The sequence below is a fragment of the Terrapene carolina genome, unplaced genomic scaffold (assembly GCF_002925995.2).
Source record: "Terrapene carolina triunguis isolate 2854851 unplaced genomic scaffold, T_m_triunguis-2.0 Scaffold58, whole genome shotgun sequence".
Lineage (NCBI taxonomy): Eukaryota > Metazoa > Chordata > Testudines > Emydidae > Terrapene > Terrapene triunguis.
The window spans coordinates 52,402,107-52,417,010 of record NW_020664409.1 but is presented as its reverse complement, the minus strand read 5'-3'; the positions used below and the strand labels follow the sequence as shown (position 1 = coordinate 52,417,010).

General features: G+C 39.5%; 1 protein-coding gene across 1 annotated transcript in view; it reads left to right on the top strand.

Moving 5' to 3' along the window:
- ASPH (aspartate beta-hydroxylase) overlaps positions 1–14,904 on the top strand; it is a 167,513-nt gene that overhangs the window by 70,478 nt on the left and 82,131 nt on the right. The window contains exon 20 of the mRNA XM_026662251.2: positions 10,126–10,164. Within this exon, the coding sequence (XP_026518036.2) occupies positions 10,126–10,164 (39 nt within the window). The remainder of the gene's footprint in view (positions 1–10,125; positions 10,165–14,904) is intronic.

Here is a 14,904-nt window from a genome sequence, read left to right as displayed (position 1 = left end):
ATAAATCAAGTAGTTAAATTCAAAATATGTTTCAATAAAAGCTTTTACTTTTGTATCCAGCATATTTAAGGTAGTTTTATTTAACGAATAAAAAACTGTTTTAAATGCCAATTTCCATTCAAATAGAATTTGACACAAATCATGAGTAAACAGTCATCTAGGAAATAAAAAATTCACCATTTCTAACATCAAAAATGATGTTAGATGTATGTTAAGCTATATAATTAGATATAGTGTAACCTTCTGATTAGCAAGAAGTACCAAATTTAGTGCAAAGGCTATATTGAGTTTTGAATGAGCATCTTTTAATAGGTTGATTTCCACTGGTTGGTAACTTTCTTTAGGAAAATAAAAAGTACAAATGCAAAACAAGATTAAAATCAGTGATTTTTCATAGATTTCATAGAAGGGTGTGATTATCTAGTCCAGCGGTGCCCAAACTTTTCCTCCCACTCTCCACCCCTTACTAGTAAGGGAATGTGTCTACTCTCCCCGGGCCCCGCTGCACTCCCTAGAGCAGGGATGGGCAAACTTTTTGGCCCAAGGGCCACATCTGGGTATGCAAATTGTACGACGGGCCACGAATGCTCACAACATTGGGGGTGGGGATGAGGGCTCTGGAGTGGGGCCAGAAATGAGGAGTTCAGGGTGCAGGAGGGGGCTCCAGGCTGGGGCAGGGGGTTAGTCTGTTCGGGGGGGAGGAGGGAGGGCTCCAGCTGGGGGTGTGGGCTCTGGGGTGGGGTTGGGGATGAGGGGTTGGGGGTGCAGGAGGTTGCTCCGGGCTGGGATGGAGGGTGGGAGGGGGATCAGGGCTGGGGCTGGGGCAGGGGGTTGGGGCATGGGAGGGGGTCGGGTTCAGGCTCCGGGCAGCACTTACCTCAAGCAGCTCCTAGAAGCAGCGGCATGACCCCACTCTGGCTCTGCATGCTGCCCTGTCCGCAGGTGCCGCCCCTGCAGCTCCCATTGGCCGTGGTTCCCAGCCAATTGGAGCTGCAGGGGTAGCACTTGGGGTGGGGGCAGTATGCGGAACCCCCTAGTTGCCCCTATGCATAGTGGGACATGATGCTGCTTCTGGAAGCCGCACGGAGAGGAGCAAGCCCCAGACCCCGCTCCCCGGCGGGAGCTTGAGGGCTGGATTAAAACCTCTGGAGAGCCGGATGTGGCTCCCGGGCCGTAGTTTGCCCACCCCTACCCTAGAGGGATGCCCCACAGTTTCGGGCCACTGATCTAGTCTGACTTCCTGTAAAGCAAAGGCCATAGGACTTTCCAAAATAGCTTAAATCAAGGTTTCCTATTTTCTGATTTAAATCAATTCACCCTACCCTCTTTGGTGTTATATCTTTTCTTTAAGTTCACCGAAGTTCAGTTTATCAGAGTTATTCAATGTGAGTTTCTTCTGTTTATTTAAAATTGTATTAAGTTGATGCAACAGAAATATCCATTCAATTCAATATGCTCTATTCACTTGGTGCATTTAAATGTCTTTGGGAAGTCTGGTTGCTTAATATTTAATATATTTTATCTGCTTTTGGGGAAACTGAGAGATACAGGCATTTTCACAGGCATATTATAATGTCAGTAGGGTTGGCTTGCAGATATACGGCCAGATTCTCACCCAGTGAACTTCAGTGGAGCTGCACAGATTTAGACTTGACTGACTTGCACCAGCTGAAGATCTGGTCCATTATGTGTGGGATTTTTGGAATATAGGGGTGTGTGTCCTTGTGTGTAGGAGTTTAGATGTGGGAAGCCTCTGAACAGTGGGAAAGGAGAGAAGGGGGTTGATGCAGGGTTTGGGTATATTGGAGTTCTGAGACAGGTATTTCTTATGGATTTTGGAGAATGGAAGCCCAGTGGAAAATCCATCAAGGCACTTGAACAGCCACAGCCACTTGAACAGCAACAGAACAGTAATACTTCATAGATATAAACTTGAATACATTGTGACATTCAAAGCCAATGATACATCAGGGTAAACAGAATAATTTCTAAATATTTTTCTAAAACTGCATGAAACTTCAAGCACCAGTACTGGTAAACTGTGGGGTAGATTATAAACACGTTTCATTTAGTTAAAGGGAATAAAATTAATGAAGTTCTTCTGCTTTAAAAAAAAAAAAAAAAAGTTTTGAAAGTTTGGAAATTGTGAGTTAAGGAAATCTAAACAACCACAGCTTTGTCCCTGTAATTCCATCTACCCTCCACACACATTCAGGATTCAGCAGATTTAGAATCTGCAAAAACACTGTTTTTAATATTGAAAATAAAATATACACCTGCATTAGACTGTACCAAATTTGACATTCTGATATAAGTAATATTCACCGGAGATATGCGCGACCTACATTACTATAGACTGTCCATCAAGAAATCCTCCATTATCAAGACTTTAAGACCAAACGCCTATCAATTCCACCTTCCACAAAATAGCTTGAAATATTGCAGATTTTGGAATTTTTATAAACCGTTTAAAACCACTGATCAGGCCTTTGCAAGGATGGGCACTCTTATACTCTTGCTCAATTTCTCAAATTTATGGGGATAAGCTATACTAATATAAGCTCCTGTGTACTGGTATAATTGTGCCCACACTAGGGAATTGTATCACTTTAATGATATCTGTTTCTAGACCGATATAATTACAGCAGTGCAAAAAATGTGGGTAAACCAGCCTAAGATGTTACCCAGTTCTCAGGGTCTCCAAACAGTCATGTTGTGCAGTGTGTCAGGAGTCAATACTTATTGTAGTGTGATACTTGCCAGAGACATCTGTCTTACATGAAGGGTTCAATGTGACAGAGCTACGGTTATTCTGTACTTACACATTTGCCAAACTTTCCCCCAGCTTTCTGATTCTTAAAACTGCAGATATTCTTGAAATTTTTCCTCTTATCTTGTTATGTGTTTTACACCTTTAAGTTCCGCTTAATATGTGGTTGAAATCCCTTTCTCCCCTGTTCCTTCTTCGCGTCCGCCTGTCATTGATTTTTAAAAATATAAAATTTTTATATTTGGACATGGCCCTAATTTCCTTTGCAAGTTAAATTCAAAGATCTATTCTATATTCAAAGATCTATTCTTCAGATTAGTATTTAAAATTTGGTAGTCCCCATCTTCTATAGCAACTTTGTGATTATTCTTTAAATAGAATAGCTCCTGGGAATGATAGCTTTCTCCAAATAAATTACAATGCTACAAAGTTGCATTTTTTTAGCATGTAGACTTGATTTTTTTAAATTGTGTTTTGGTTGGTCCTTTAATTTAGATTTCCCCTTATTTTTTCAGATACTTAAAGCTTCAAAAAGACTGTTCCTACAGCAGGAGGACCAGCCCTAACCATACGCTACACAAGAGATGGTTGTAATAGATCTCATGATGTAATTACTGAACAGTTCAGGATCTTGGGAAATGAACACTAAAATATTATAAATGGGTTTTAGCCAACTGTCATTTTATTACACTTTTTTTAACGTTTAGATGTTTAAATTTACATTCCTGTCTAACTTTTTTTGTCAAGTTTAGTGCATTCATTGGTTTTATTTCTCTTTCTTCCCTGTTTGTGACAGTTGTGTGTTTGACATTAATTTTAGATGTGCTATTCAAGCAATTTGTTAATATTCTATTTATGATGGAGCATCAATTGATTTTTCAGATTTTAATATATATATATATTGTAGGTACATACATTAAAAAAATTGGGAACAGATTGGGCAAACAATGTACAAATGTGATAAATTTAAAACATGTTACTACTAATGTAACATATGAGCTAACTGCATTTTTATTGGAAACACTAATGAGACATTGAGCTGTGAAGTTTTGATTTTTATCTGTCTGCACTGATATTATGTCAACAGTTACACTACATGAGCTTCAAATCATTTACAATAATTCTACAGTTTATAAAACATACATGTCTAATTCTAAGCAGTATATAGACAGATTATTAAGACTTTTTCCATAATCCTTTGTTGAAATTTGAACTCGTTATTTTATGCTCATTTGATTTTAAAACTAAGGAACCCGAAGACTTTAAAACCGCCTGGCAGGAAGTCAGGGTGTATATTGACACACAGGTATGTAATCAGTTTGGGCTTAGTAAGGCATACTTTATATTGCCCAGAGCACTGACTAATATCACAGCTGGGATTTATGTAGTGTGATACTCAATTAACATTCAGAGAGGGAAAAACAAAACAGATTTGCAAAAATACCCAGCTTTTAGATTTAAAAGCTGACCCTATCAAATAATGTTTACCTAAAAATAAGGTTTAAAAATTTAAGAATACTGTAAATATATAAAAACAGTTTTAATGACTCAACTCCATTTAATTTAAATTTTGAATGACTGAGAATTTTAATAAAGCTTATGTGTTGTCTACCTGTTGCATGCTGCTGTTCCACAACTGTAGAGACATCATCTTTTCATTCTTGGGCTTTTTTGTGTTCCTTTTTGGCTCAGGAATAGTTGCTGTGATTAAAATATTGCAAAGTCTGATATGGGAACTAGGAAAAATAAAATACGCTTTATTTTAAAATAGAGCATCAGTAAAATAACATAAGTTGTGTTTTAGTTGACGGAGATTTTTTTTTGTTAGTTTCTTTAACACTGTTTTGAGATTTTTACTGATACACCCATAGGAAAGGACATATATGCTTGTTTAATGTGTGGGACTCCAATTCACTTTGAGTTCCATGAGCAGAGCAAGTGTAAAATATGCCCCAAAGTGATTTCTTTAAACTTGTCAGGTTAGCAATAATCTTCTTAAACTGTGATGTGGGTTGAGGCGGAGTATGGCATTCTTCTTGGTGTAAAATTCTCAGTGTTTGTGAATTGCAAAGCAATACATTTTACAAAGCCATATTTTGTAGGGAGCTTGGGAGTAAAATTTAAGACTTGTGGGAAAAAAAAGAACATAAATTTTACTGCATTTATGTGTAATATGACAGTCTGTTTATAGAATTATGGGACTATGAGGATGTGTTATGCTGTGATCAAATTTTAAACACTTTGTAATTAAGTATGTGATTTTTAGGAGCTTCTTGTTTACAAAAGTGTGCCAAGCTGGGAATGGTCAAGGGGATCTTTTTTTTTAAAAAAAAAAAAAGTGTATTTCTTCTGTTTTAATGTTATCTGCAATAAAACACAGAAGAGTATCTTTGCTTTGGTGTCTTTATTTTGTACTCTTAAGTGTAGAAATCTGGTATCTGTGTTAATAAAGGTGTTTCAGTACCTACTTATCTCATACTAATTAATATCACCTATCTGTCATAATATAGCTCTTTGTCAATATTTAATACACAAGGAGGACAAAATTCGAGCAGGACATAATCTTTATTTTGGTTGTGGGGGAGGGGAGATGAGGCAATGGCGATGGGTTGAGGACATTGTCTATTAGAATGTTGCCGCATGTTTACTCTGCTTTTGAAGCTTGTCAGTCCAGTCCTAAAGCCAATTTATGTGGTTGGCCAAAATTTGGTCCGGGGTGTATATTTTCTTTGTGACTTGGAAGGAATGACATTTTACTCACTGAAATACACCAGTGTCTGGCAAAAAGGTCCCGCATTCAGTGTAAATTTTCTGGAGGAAAATTGTGCCAGTGGTCCATATTTTGAGTTAGAAGTGTAAAGTGGATGCTGTGCCTATACCATTTTGAGTAAAGCAGACATAAACAGGTCTGGTACACCTCCCTGATTCTCTGACAATCCTGTGTCCTAATGTAGACTGGAACGTAGCTGGGTAAAGGATTCTAAGCAAGGCACATCCCCACCCCCCCTGTACTTTTTCCTGCTGTGCCCTCAGAGACCATGGATTGTTGCACTTGGCTGTCTTTTCAGTGGTGTTAGGAAAACACACCAATTCGGGAAAATAATACATAAATATCATGAAATGGGTCATTGTTTAACAACTAAAATAAATATATTAATGTTGAAAATCTATTACCACTTTAGTTGCCCCTGCACACTAGGGAAATACAAATTATATGGAGCTACTATAAGGTGGGTGCATAACTGGTTGGAAAACTGTTCCCAGAGACTAAGTAATTAGCAGTGGTTCACACTCAAGCTGGAAGAGCATATCGAGTGGGGTCCCACAGGCGTCAGTTCTGGGTCCAGTTCTGTTCAATATCTTCATCAGTGATTTAGATAATGGCGTAGAGAGCATACTTATAAAGTTTGCCAAGCTGGGAGGGGTTGCAAGTGCTTTGGAAGATTAAAATTCAAAATGATCTGGACAAACTGGAGAAATGGTCTGAAGTAAATAGGATGAAATTCAATAAGGACAAACGCAAAGTACTCCACTTAGGAAGGAACAATCAGTTGCACGCACAAAATGGGAAATGACTCCCTAGGAAGGAGTACTGCAGAAAGAGATCTGGGGGTCATAGTGGATCACAAGCTAAATATGAGTCAACAATGTAACCCTGTTGCAAAAAAAGCAAACATCATTCTGAGATGTATTAGCAGGAGTGTTGTAAGCAAGACACGAGAAGTAATTCTTCTGCTCTACTCCACGCTGATAAGGTTTCAACTGGAATATTGAGTCCAGTTCTGGGCACCACATTTCAGGAAAGATGTGGACAAATTGGAGCAAGTCCAGAAAAGAGCAACAAACATGATTAAAGATCTAGAAAACATGACCTAGGAGGGGAGATTGAAAAAATTGGGTTTGTTTAGTCTGGAAAAGAGAAGATAGAGGGGGGACATAACAACCTTTTTTGTACTTGAAAACGGTTAACAAGGAGGGGGGAGAAAAATTGTTGTTCTTAACCTCTAGGATAGGACAAGAAGCAATGGGCTTAAATTGCAGCAAGGGCGGTTTAGGTTGGACATTAGGAAAAACTTCCTAACTGTAGGGGTGGTTAAGCCCTGGAATAAATTGCCTGGGGAGGTTGTGGAATCTCCATCATTGGAGATTTTTAAGAACAGGTTAGGCAAACACCTGGCAGGGAAGGTGTAGATAATACTTAATCCTGCCATGAGTGCAGGGGACTGGACTAAATGACCTCTCGAGGTCCCTTCCAGTCCTGTGATTCTATAGTTCCCACTAATCGGAGATGAGCTAGTGGTTATGATAGAACTCTTGTAAATAGGAAATTCTGGAATATACTACAGCTGTATATTTACAGCAACATATGTTTTGTAAAATTTGACATAAAACTGATGTAATTTAGGTATTTGTAAAATACTACAAATATAAATTAAAACTAAGTAACCACAAGCATATTAATTAGAGTTGATCTGTGCATAGGCATAATACGTATTAATTATATATGGTTGTATGTGTAATATATATGCAGTATATTGCAGAGACACTTTAAGCATGTAACGGGTCATTTTTCTAAAATGCAAAATATATTTTCAGTTTTGAAAATATTGTTTTTAATGCTACATGAAAAGTAAATATGTATCTTCATGGCAACATGTGCTTTTTTTTCCATGGGGAAGCACTTTGCTTTACATTTGCACAGTTACTTGCTGGCTGCTGAGAGCTGCTCTAGTTAGCACAATCAGCTTAAAGCAAGTTTACCCAGATGTTTCGCATTAGAATCATAGCAGTGTAATTTTTCAATAACTACATCCTCCTATTGCTCCAGAAATGTTCACTTTTGCACATTGGTCAGAGTCAATGATGACACTCAGGTTATAAGCCAGAGTGACAGGGAAGACGGAGGTGCTTTGTGTGAAGGTGAGAAACGGGGGAAAGGGTTGGTGGGCTTGAAAGGATCTTGGTCTGGGTCATGCTAAGTTTAAGACGCTGGCAAGACACTTGCACTGAGACGTCCAATCTCACAGCACTACTGGAGGAAGACCGTTGTTTACAGTGTTGTTGTAGGTGTTTTGGACCCAGGATATGAGAGACAAGATGTGTGAGATATATTTTATTGGACCAACTCCTGTTGATGAAAAAGAGAAGCTTTCTAGCACCACAGATCTTCTTCAGAAGGGAGAAAGGTCAGATTTGTAAATCTTTACCATGAAGATGTTCGTTAAAACCATGTGTGCAGATAAGATCACCCTAGACATAAGTAGTGAGGGCAGCAGTACTCACTGACCAAGATGCAGAGGGGAACGCTCAGCCAAGTAGGCAGAGAACCAGGTAAGATGGGGAACCAAAAGCTAAGGGAGGACAAAATTAAAGGAGGGTACAATCAGTGTCAAAAGTAGCTCAAAAGATCAAGGAGAATGAGGATGGAAGAGAGACCCTAAGGACTGCTCAAGAAAAGGTAATTAGAGTCTTTGAGAGCAAATGCAGCTGAGAGGGCAAAAGCCAGATTGGAGAGAATTTAGGATGAAGCTAGAGAAGGGGAACTTGAGGCAGTAGTTATAGATGGCACATTCAGTGAACTTAGAAATGAAGTGGAGAGGGACAATTGGGTGACTATACCTTACTTTATACTGAGAGAGGAAAGAACCTGTAGAAATAAGTTGTGCATGGTAAGGGAAGGCAGGAGAGGGGAAGAGCTTACAGAGGTGAGTGGAGGGTGTTGTAGAAGGTGCTGGTGATGGGGGGGGGGGGGAAGGATAGAGGGGAGTGGGAAGTTAGTAAATCATGAAGTAGTGAACTATTTACACAGTCCTGCTGTATGCTCTGGATGGGGTTGAGTGGCAGTGAATTCCACACTATCATTCATAGAAATTAAAAACTCAGATGTATCATTTTGTCTGTCAGCTAGAGACTGGGTTGTAGGTCTCTCTAAAATCTTTCCATGGAAACACTGAAACGGACTTGGAAAAATGATTTTATTACAATTATACATGCAAATAAGGTAATTATGCAAACAGGTGACAACTACGTGTGTGCATGTACAATCATAGTAAATGTATTCCCTATCCAAGCGGACCTGTAGCTTTTGAATATATCAACCTATGAATCTTTTCCCATTTCTAATTATGATAACTTGTAGTTTAAAGATTTTTATAATTTAATTATGGAGGCAAATAATTCTCACACTCCACCAAGTTTATTTAATTCAATATTTTGTAGCTTGGTTAATACATTACAGGGTGCAAGCCAATATTGCGGGAAATCCAGAGAATTTAGCAATCTAGGCATACTGAAGTAGCAGTAGTCACTCCATAGTTAACTGTCAAGATAGCTCCACATACTAAGCCTGCATTTGGCACATGCACAGATTCCAGTTTCCCCAGAAAAATAAAAAAAACCATTTTTTTGAGATTTTACATGCTGCAGATCGTTCCAGGATAGAATTTCTAGGAAGTCAGGTAAAAATCAGGCAGTTTTAAAGATTTAGTGTGTTGAAATGTAGCTGTAGTTTACTTATTTGTTTGTTTTTCTTTTTCATCAGATCTCCAAAATGTCTAGGCCTAGGAATTTCTAATTTGTTTTGTTTTTGTAGTCCTTGCTGAGTAGAATTGTCTTTTAGTATTTTAGTTAGTGTGTAGGTTAATGAGAGAAATTCTATGAAAACTATAAACATAGAGATGTTAGGTAGATTGCATTGATGCATACTTTCAGGCTGGGCTGTTTTCTCAGGAAATGTTTGTCAATATAAAGCTATCTGAAATATTAAATAGGTAAATTAATATATATCACAGGTAAAATATTCACAAACCTCTAAATGACTCAGAAGCCTAAGTTCCATTTTTCAAAACTGACTTTGGCACTGGATCCTAAATCTGACTGAAAGTTAATGAGACTCAAACACATTTGAAAATTTTACTCCTATTTTCAAGCACAAGTGAATAGGTAAAAGTAAGAAAAATAAACAGAACCCATAGGTACAAAGTTAATCAAACATTTGGTGGCTGAAGAACCTAGAAGAATTATGTATAATATAATATGTGTGTGTGGATATCATTCATATACATGTGGGGGGGCGGGGGGAAGGACTTTTATCTTATTTTGAAAAGATTGCTATTAGTTCTAAAACATTTCATGCAGCATTATCCCCATCTTATGTTAAATAATAAGCTATAATTGAACTATAAAGTACCCAAGCATTTTTGATTAAAATGACTTAAGTAACAATATGCTGCCATGAAGTCCTACAAAAAGTTTTTCCTTTAACTGTCTCTTTTCCATAGGTATTGATTACCGGTATTGTGTTTTGTACCGTTCTTCACTAAAATGCTTATGCTATTTTATTTTTAATCTTCCAGGAAAAAGTAAAGAAACTGAACAGGAACAAAAAGAAAAAGGTAAATGTCTATTCTCTTAAGCAGTAGCAAAATTGTATTACATTGAAGTCCAAAGTTATACCTTCTAGAAAGTGTGATTTTTCATTAAATAATTTGGAGTTAAACAAGCATAAAGTGTCAAGTATCAGGGGGTAGCCGTGTTAGTCTGTATCTACAAGAACAACAAGGAGTCTGGTGGCACCTTAAAGACTAACAGATTTATTTGGGCATAAGCTTTCGTGGGTAAAAACCTCACTTCTTCAGATAAAGTGTGTTTGCTTTTGCAAGTTAATGTACGGGTAATCTTAAAGGAGCCGAGAGCTGTGTTCTATGTGATGAAGTCTCATCAATTTGTTCTCATGCACATGATACCGAAGATGGAATTAGCTAATCACTTGACGCACACTAGCAGAGTAGCATGTAGGGAGCTTCTTCTGCTTCAGCCCATGCCACGTTTGTTCCATGGATAAGCAAACTCAGGCACAATTAAAATTGCTGTGTTCTTATATGGTTGAGCAAGCCCCTTTGTCCTCCTGGGAGTACATTATGTATTCTGTATATGGCATGTATTTTCCAGAAGTAGTATTTTAGAAGAGTTTCAGAGAGTTTTGAAAATAAGGATTGGGGCAGGAACAATCTTTGTTCTGTGTTTGTACAGTGCTAGCACAACAGGGTCCTGGTCCATGATTGGGGTTCCTTGGTGCTACCATAATATGCATAATTTATTGTTGTTTTGACTACAGATTTTCGAGGAAAAATTAAAAAACAAAATTAAAACGTTACCTAAAATAGCATTTCCATATCTAAATATGTACGGCAGTAGAAGCAAATTCTTTGTGCCATAGAAAGCAAGGAATTTCCTCCTTCCATTTCCAAACTCCCATTTCTATCCCTTAAAGGTCATGACATTGTCCCTTAAATTTGTATCTGGTCTGGGATTGAATATCTCTCATCTTGAGCCTCAGACCAGTGAAACTGTGGGTAGCAAAAGTTCCACATTTAAGTTGTAAAGAAGAAAATATTTTGGTGATAAACTGATTTAAAGTTATTTGAAGCTGTGTACAAATTTGGAATATTAGAATTGGTCCTAAGCAGAAGAATTACTAGACAGAGTGGAAGTGAAGCTGGCAAAGGTATATGCTAATAAAAGCTTTTATCATATGGGTCACCACCACACATACAGTATATACCTATCAATAAATCTAAAATCCTTGTACAGTAACTCTAGATATTTGTGCAGCAACATAGAACACAGTTAAAGCATGGCTGCATTGGTTAGTACAATAAAAATCTAGTATGAACTAAATGATATACTAAGTTCATGAACTTCATACTTAACATCATATACTTGTATTCAATCCAGAAAAGTGGAGTATATTGTTTGGAAAAATTGGTGTGTGCATTAAATGGACACCAGATGGCACTAAAAACAGCTCTCATTCTACTTCAGTGTTTGCCTGAAAACAGTACGTACATGAATCACATTATAATAAGAAGATATCTGCTACTTTACCACCAGGGTTCCTCCATATGTGGCTGCATCCCCTGTGGTCCGAGTGTGCACACTGAGTAGTACTGAGTACTCTGGGGAGCTCCTTCACTAGGAGGTATCGGGGACTTCAGGGCTTCCCTCCCCTTTCTTTTCTTCCTCTGTGGAGCCATAATTTTTGTTTTCTAGCTTCTGAGTCCTTAGCCATGCAACTTAAATGTTCTTTTAGCAGAGTGGGTGTTTGATGGAATTTCTAGGACTTTTCCCTCCTAACTTTTTTTAAAAAGCATTTAGTTATAAAATGTTAGCAAAATAAGCATGAAATATTTATTTTTAATAAAACACTTGGTTTACTTGAGAATTAAACTAGGAGATTGGAAAAATAAATGCTAGGATGTAAACAGTTGCAGGGGCTAGGCTCAGCAGGAAGTATGTTACTCTAATAAGCTTAAATACATGACAATTATTAAAAATGTTCTAGGTAAATTTTAATTAAACCATTTCAACCGTAGAATGAAATAACAAGAAATAGCATCGGGTGCTAGACAAGTGGGTCCTAGAAATAATATAAGCGAGGTCTAACTTGCGGGTATGCAAGATAAATCAGGCTCCTGAAAGGGGAACAGTAGTCTGGAAAGGTTGAGAGCCACTGGGTTATAGTATATCTGCACATACTGTTTCCAGATGGGTAAACTACGTATTATTGAATGTTACAAGTTAACTGCCGTTCCTGTGCCTACTGTTGTGAGGTCTCTTTCCAATAAAGCAGTGGCATCATCATCATTGTTTGCTTCTATTAAATGTGTTCCTGTCAGGGAAATCTGTAAGGGCTGCTACTTGGAAGTCACTCTATAAATTTACCAAACATTATGCTTTGGATTTGGTAGAGCGGTGCTTCAATCGTTATTTGAGACTCTGTTCTCTCCTCCTGAGTTTTTTCTGCACTGCTTGCCAAGGTACGCATAGGTGGGCATATGCAGAGCCACTCAAAGAAGAACGAAGGTTACTTTCTTGTAACTGGAGTTCTTCAAGATGACTTTGCATATTCACACTTCCCTCCCACCTGTCCCTTTTTCTCAAAGTCCTATTTTGGTTTCTGTGGGTCAGAAGGAACTGAGGCTGCAGAAGGCGCATCACTCCTTTTATATAGCCTTGCCTTCAGCATGTTCGGCGACAATGAGGGGAGAGGTAGGAGGGGATGCACGTTCACTCTGACAGGCACTGTTTGGAGCAGGTTCTACAGTTGGGCTGTACTAGCCAGTGCATTATCTGTAAGTATGAATATTCAGAGTCACCTTGAACTCTGGTTACAAGTAACTTATCTTCATTTGTGCAGCAATGTCATTTAACAGAAAAAAATATTAGGTACCACGGGATGCTCTATCCATGTACTTTACAAGCACCAGAGGATGCAGCCCCTCTTAGGGGCTGTACAGCTTTTACCCCACACAAGATGAAGCAAAGCTTTTCCCCACAGCTGAACTGACTTAAGGCTGCTGCTTAGGGATGAGCCTCCCTGGATGCAAACAGTAGCTCAGCCCTCGGAATTAAAAATGTCTCTAGACAAATCCCCCTTCCTTTTGGGGCATCCAGACACTAATGACTATGTTAGGGGACTTTCCCTTCACCCTCTCCCCGGTTCTTGTCACGCAGACAGAAAGCAGAAGGCCGAAGTGCAGGCAATGTGATGTTTATTGGGGTTAGTTTCCAGCAATTGTGTCCCATTACTCTGATGCTGCAGAGCCGTTTCCCAGTGTCCCGTCCCTGTCCCCCCACCTCCTCAGCAGGCATAATTATACCTGAAATTCACGCCCACAGTCCCACCCCTTACAACTTATGGTCATGTTCCATTTTGGGGGATGAGGGGGACGTGGGTCTGAGGTCTTCGTCCCATCTCTTTTGTACCCCATGGGAGGGGTAAGGTGAGATTGTGCTATGATCAGGGACAGGCATTTCTTTGGTCTTTAGTGTTTTATACTTTCCTCCCTAACTCCCTTTGCCCCCTCGACTGGTTGCTTGATCTTGCCTTGAGATAGGGGTTGAGACAATCTTAACGTGCACTCCAGTAACACTTTAACTGCTCTTATCTGTTCCCATTGTACTAGCAAACCCATCTGGCTAGGGAAAAGCAACATACACAGTGTCTTTGTCCTTTGTTTACACATATCAGTAAGAATGTATGTGTATCAACAAATCAAACAGGCAAGCAAAACTCAAAATACTATCTCATGCAAAAACACAGGCGTGAATCCTACCCTGGCACTAGCACTCCTAACAGACTGCACCCTTTTTCCTACAGCTGTTAACAGTTAACTCACAATTACCCATTTCTTCTCCTCCTGGACATACAGTACCCTTTGATGATCTGGACCATAGCACTACCTGGGTCTTCCCCTTCCCTTGCACAGACCCCTTATTTTTAACAGATGTCCAGTTGCTGCTTTGTCTTGGAACTTCATCATAGTCCCATGAGTCAGAGTGACACTGGCCCTTTAAGAAGGAGCAAGCAGGACCAGTGCACCTGTGCTTCATCAGCTGATCCCAATTAGATTTAAAAGAGGCAAGTGGGCCTAGAAAGGGAGAGAGATGGGGTGAGTCAGACTAGGCAGCTGCAGGAAGAAGCAGCAGGACTGCCAGAGTGTTACGAACTGGGATGTAAGCGGGCAGACGTAGTGGTTGGATCCAGAGCCAGGAGTCCAGGCAGGACTGGGGCAGGGCAGAAGAGGAAAGTTTGTAACTGAGGCAGAATCAGGACTGTGAACAAAATAGGCATAGGAGCGATTGCAGCTGAGGACATAAAGCTTTGAGCAGCCTGAGATTAGCGGTTGCTGTTGTACTTGAGAACAGACGTGCTGACTTCCTTGGCCAATCAGGCAGCCCTGCTGTGCTCATAGGCTGCCTGGAGAGGGTGCAGATGCAAGTCCTCATTCCTGACAGAGAGTACCCTGGGAAAGAAGGCAGTGAGAGCCTGATAGGTAATGTGGGGAAAACCCCTGGGATGAGCTGAAAAACTGTGGTGTGTGTGTGTGTGTGTGTGTGTTTACATTTGGGACAATGAAACTACCTAAAAGAGACTGAATGTGGCATTTGTTTTTGGGGGGGCATTGGCCTGGGGAGAAGGCCTGCCTCATTATACCATGGTTTTAGACCCATGGTTCCCAGTTCTGACCTGGCTCCTTTACCAAATTGTTCAGGTTCCCCAGCTCTCAGCCTGTGGGGCTGAGAAATGGCATCAGGACATCCCTTCTAACCAGGAAACCTGCGGCCATCCT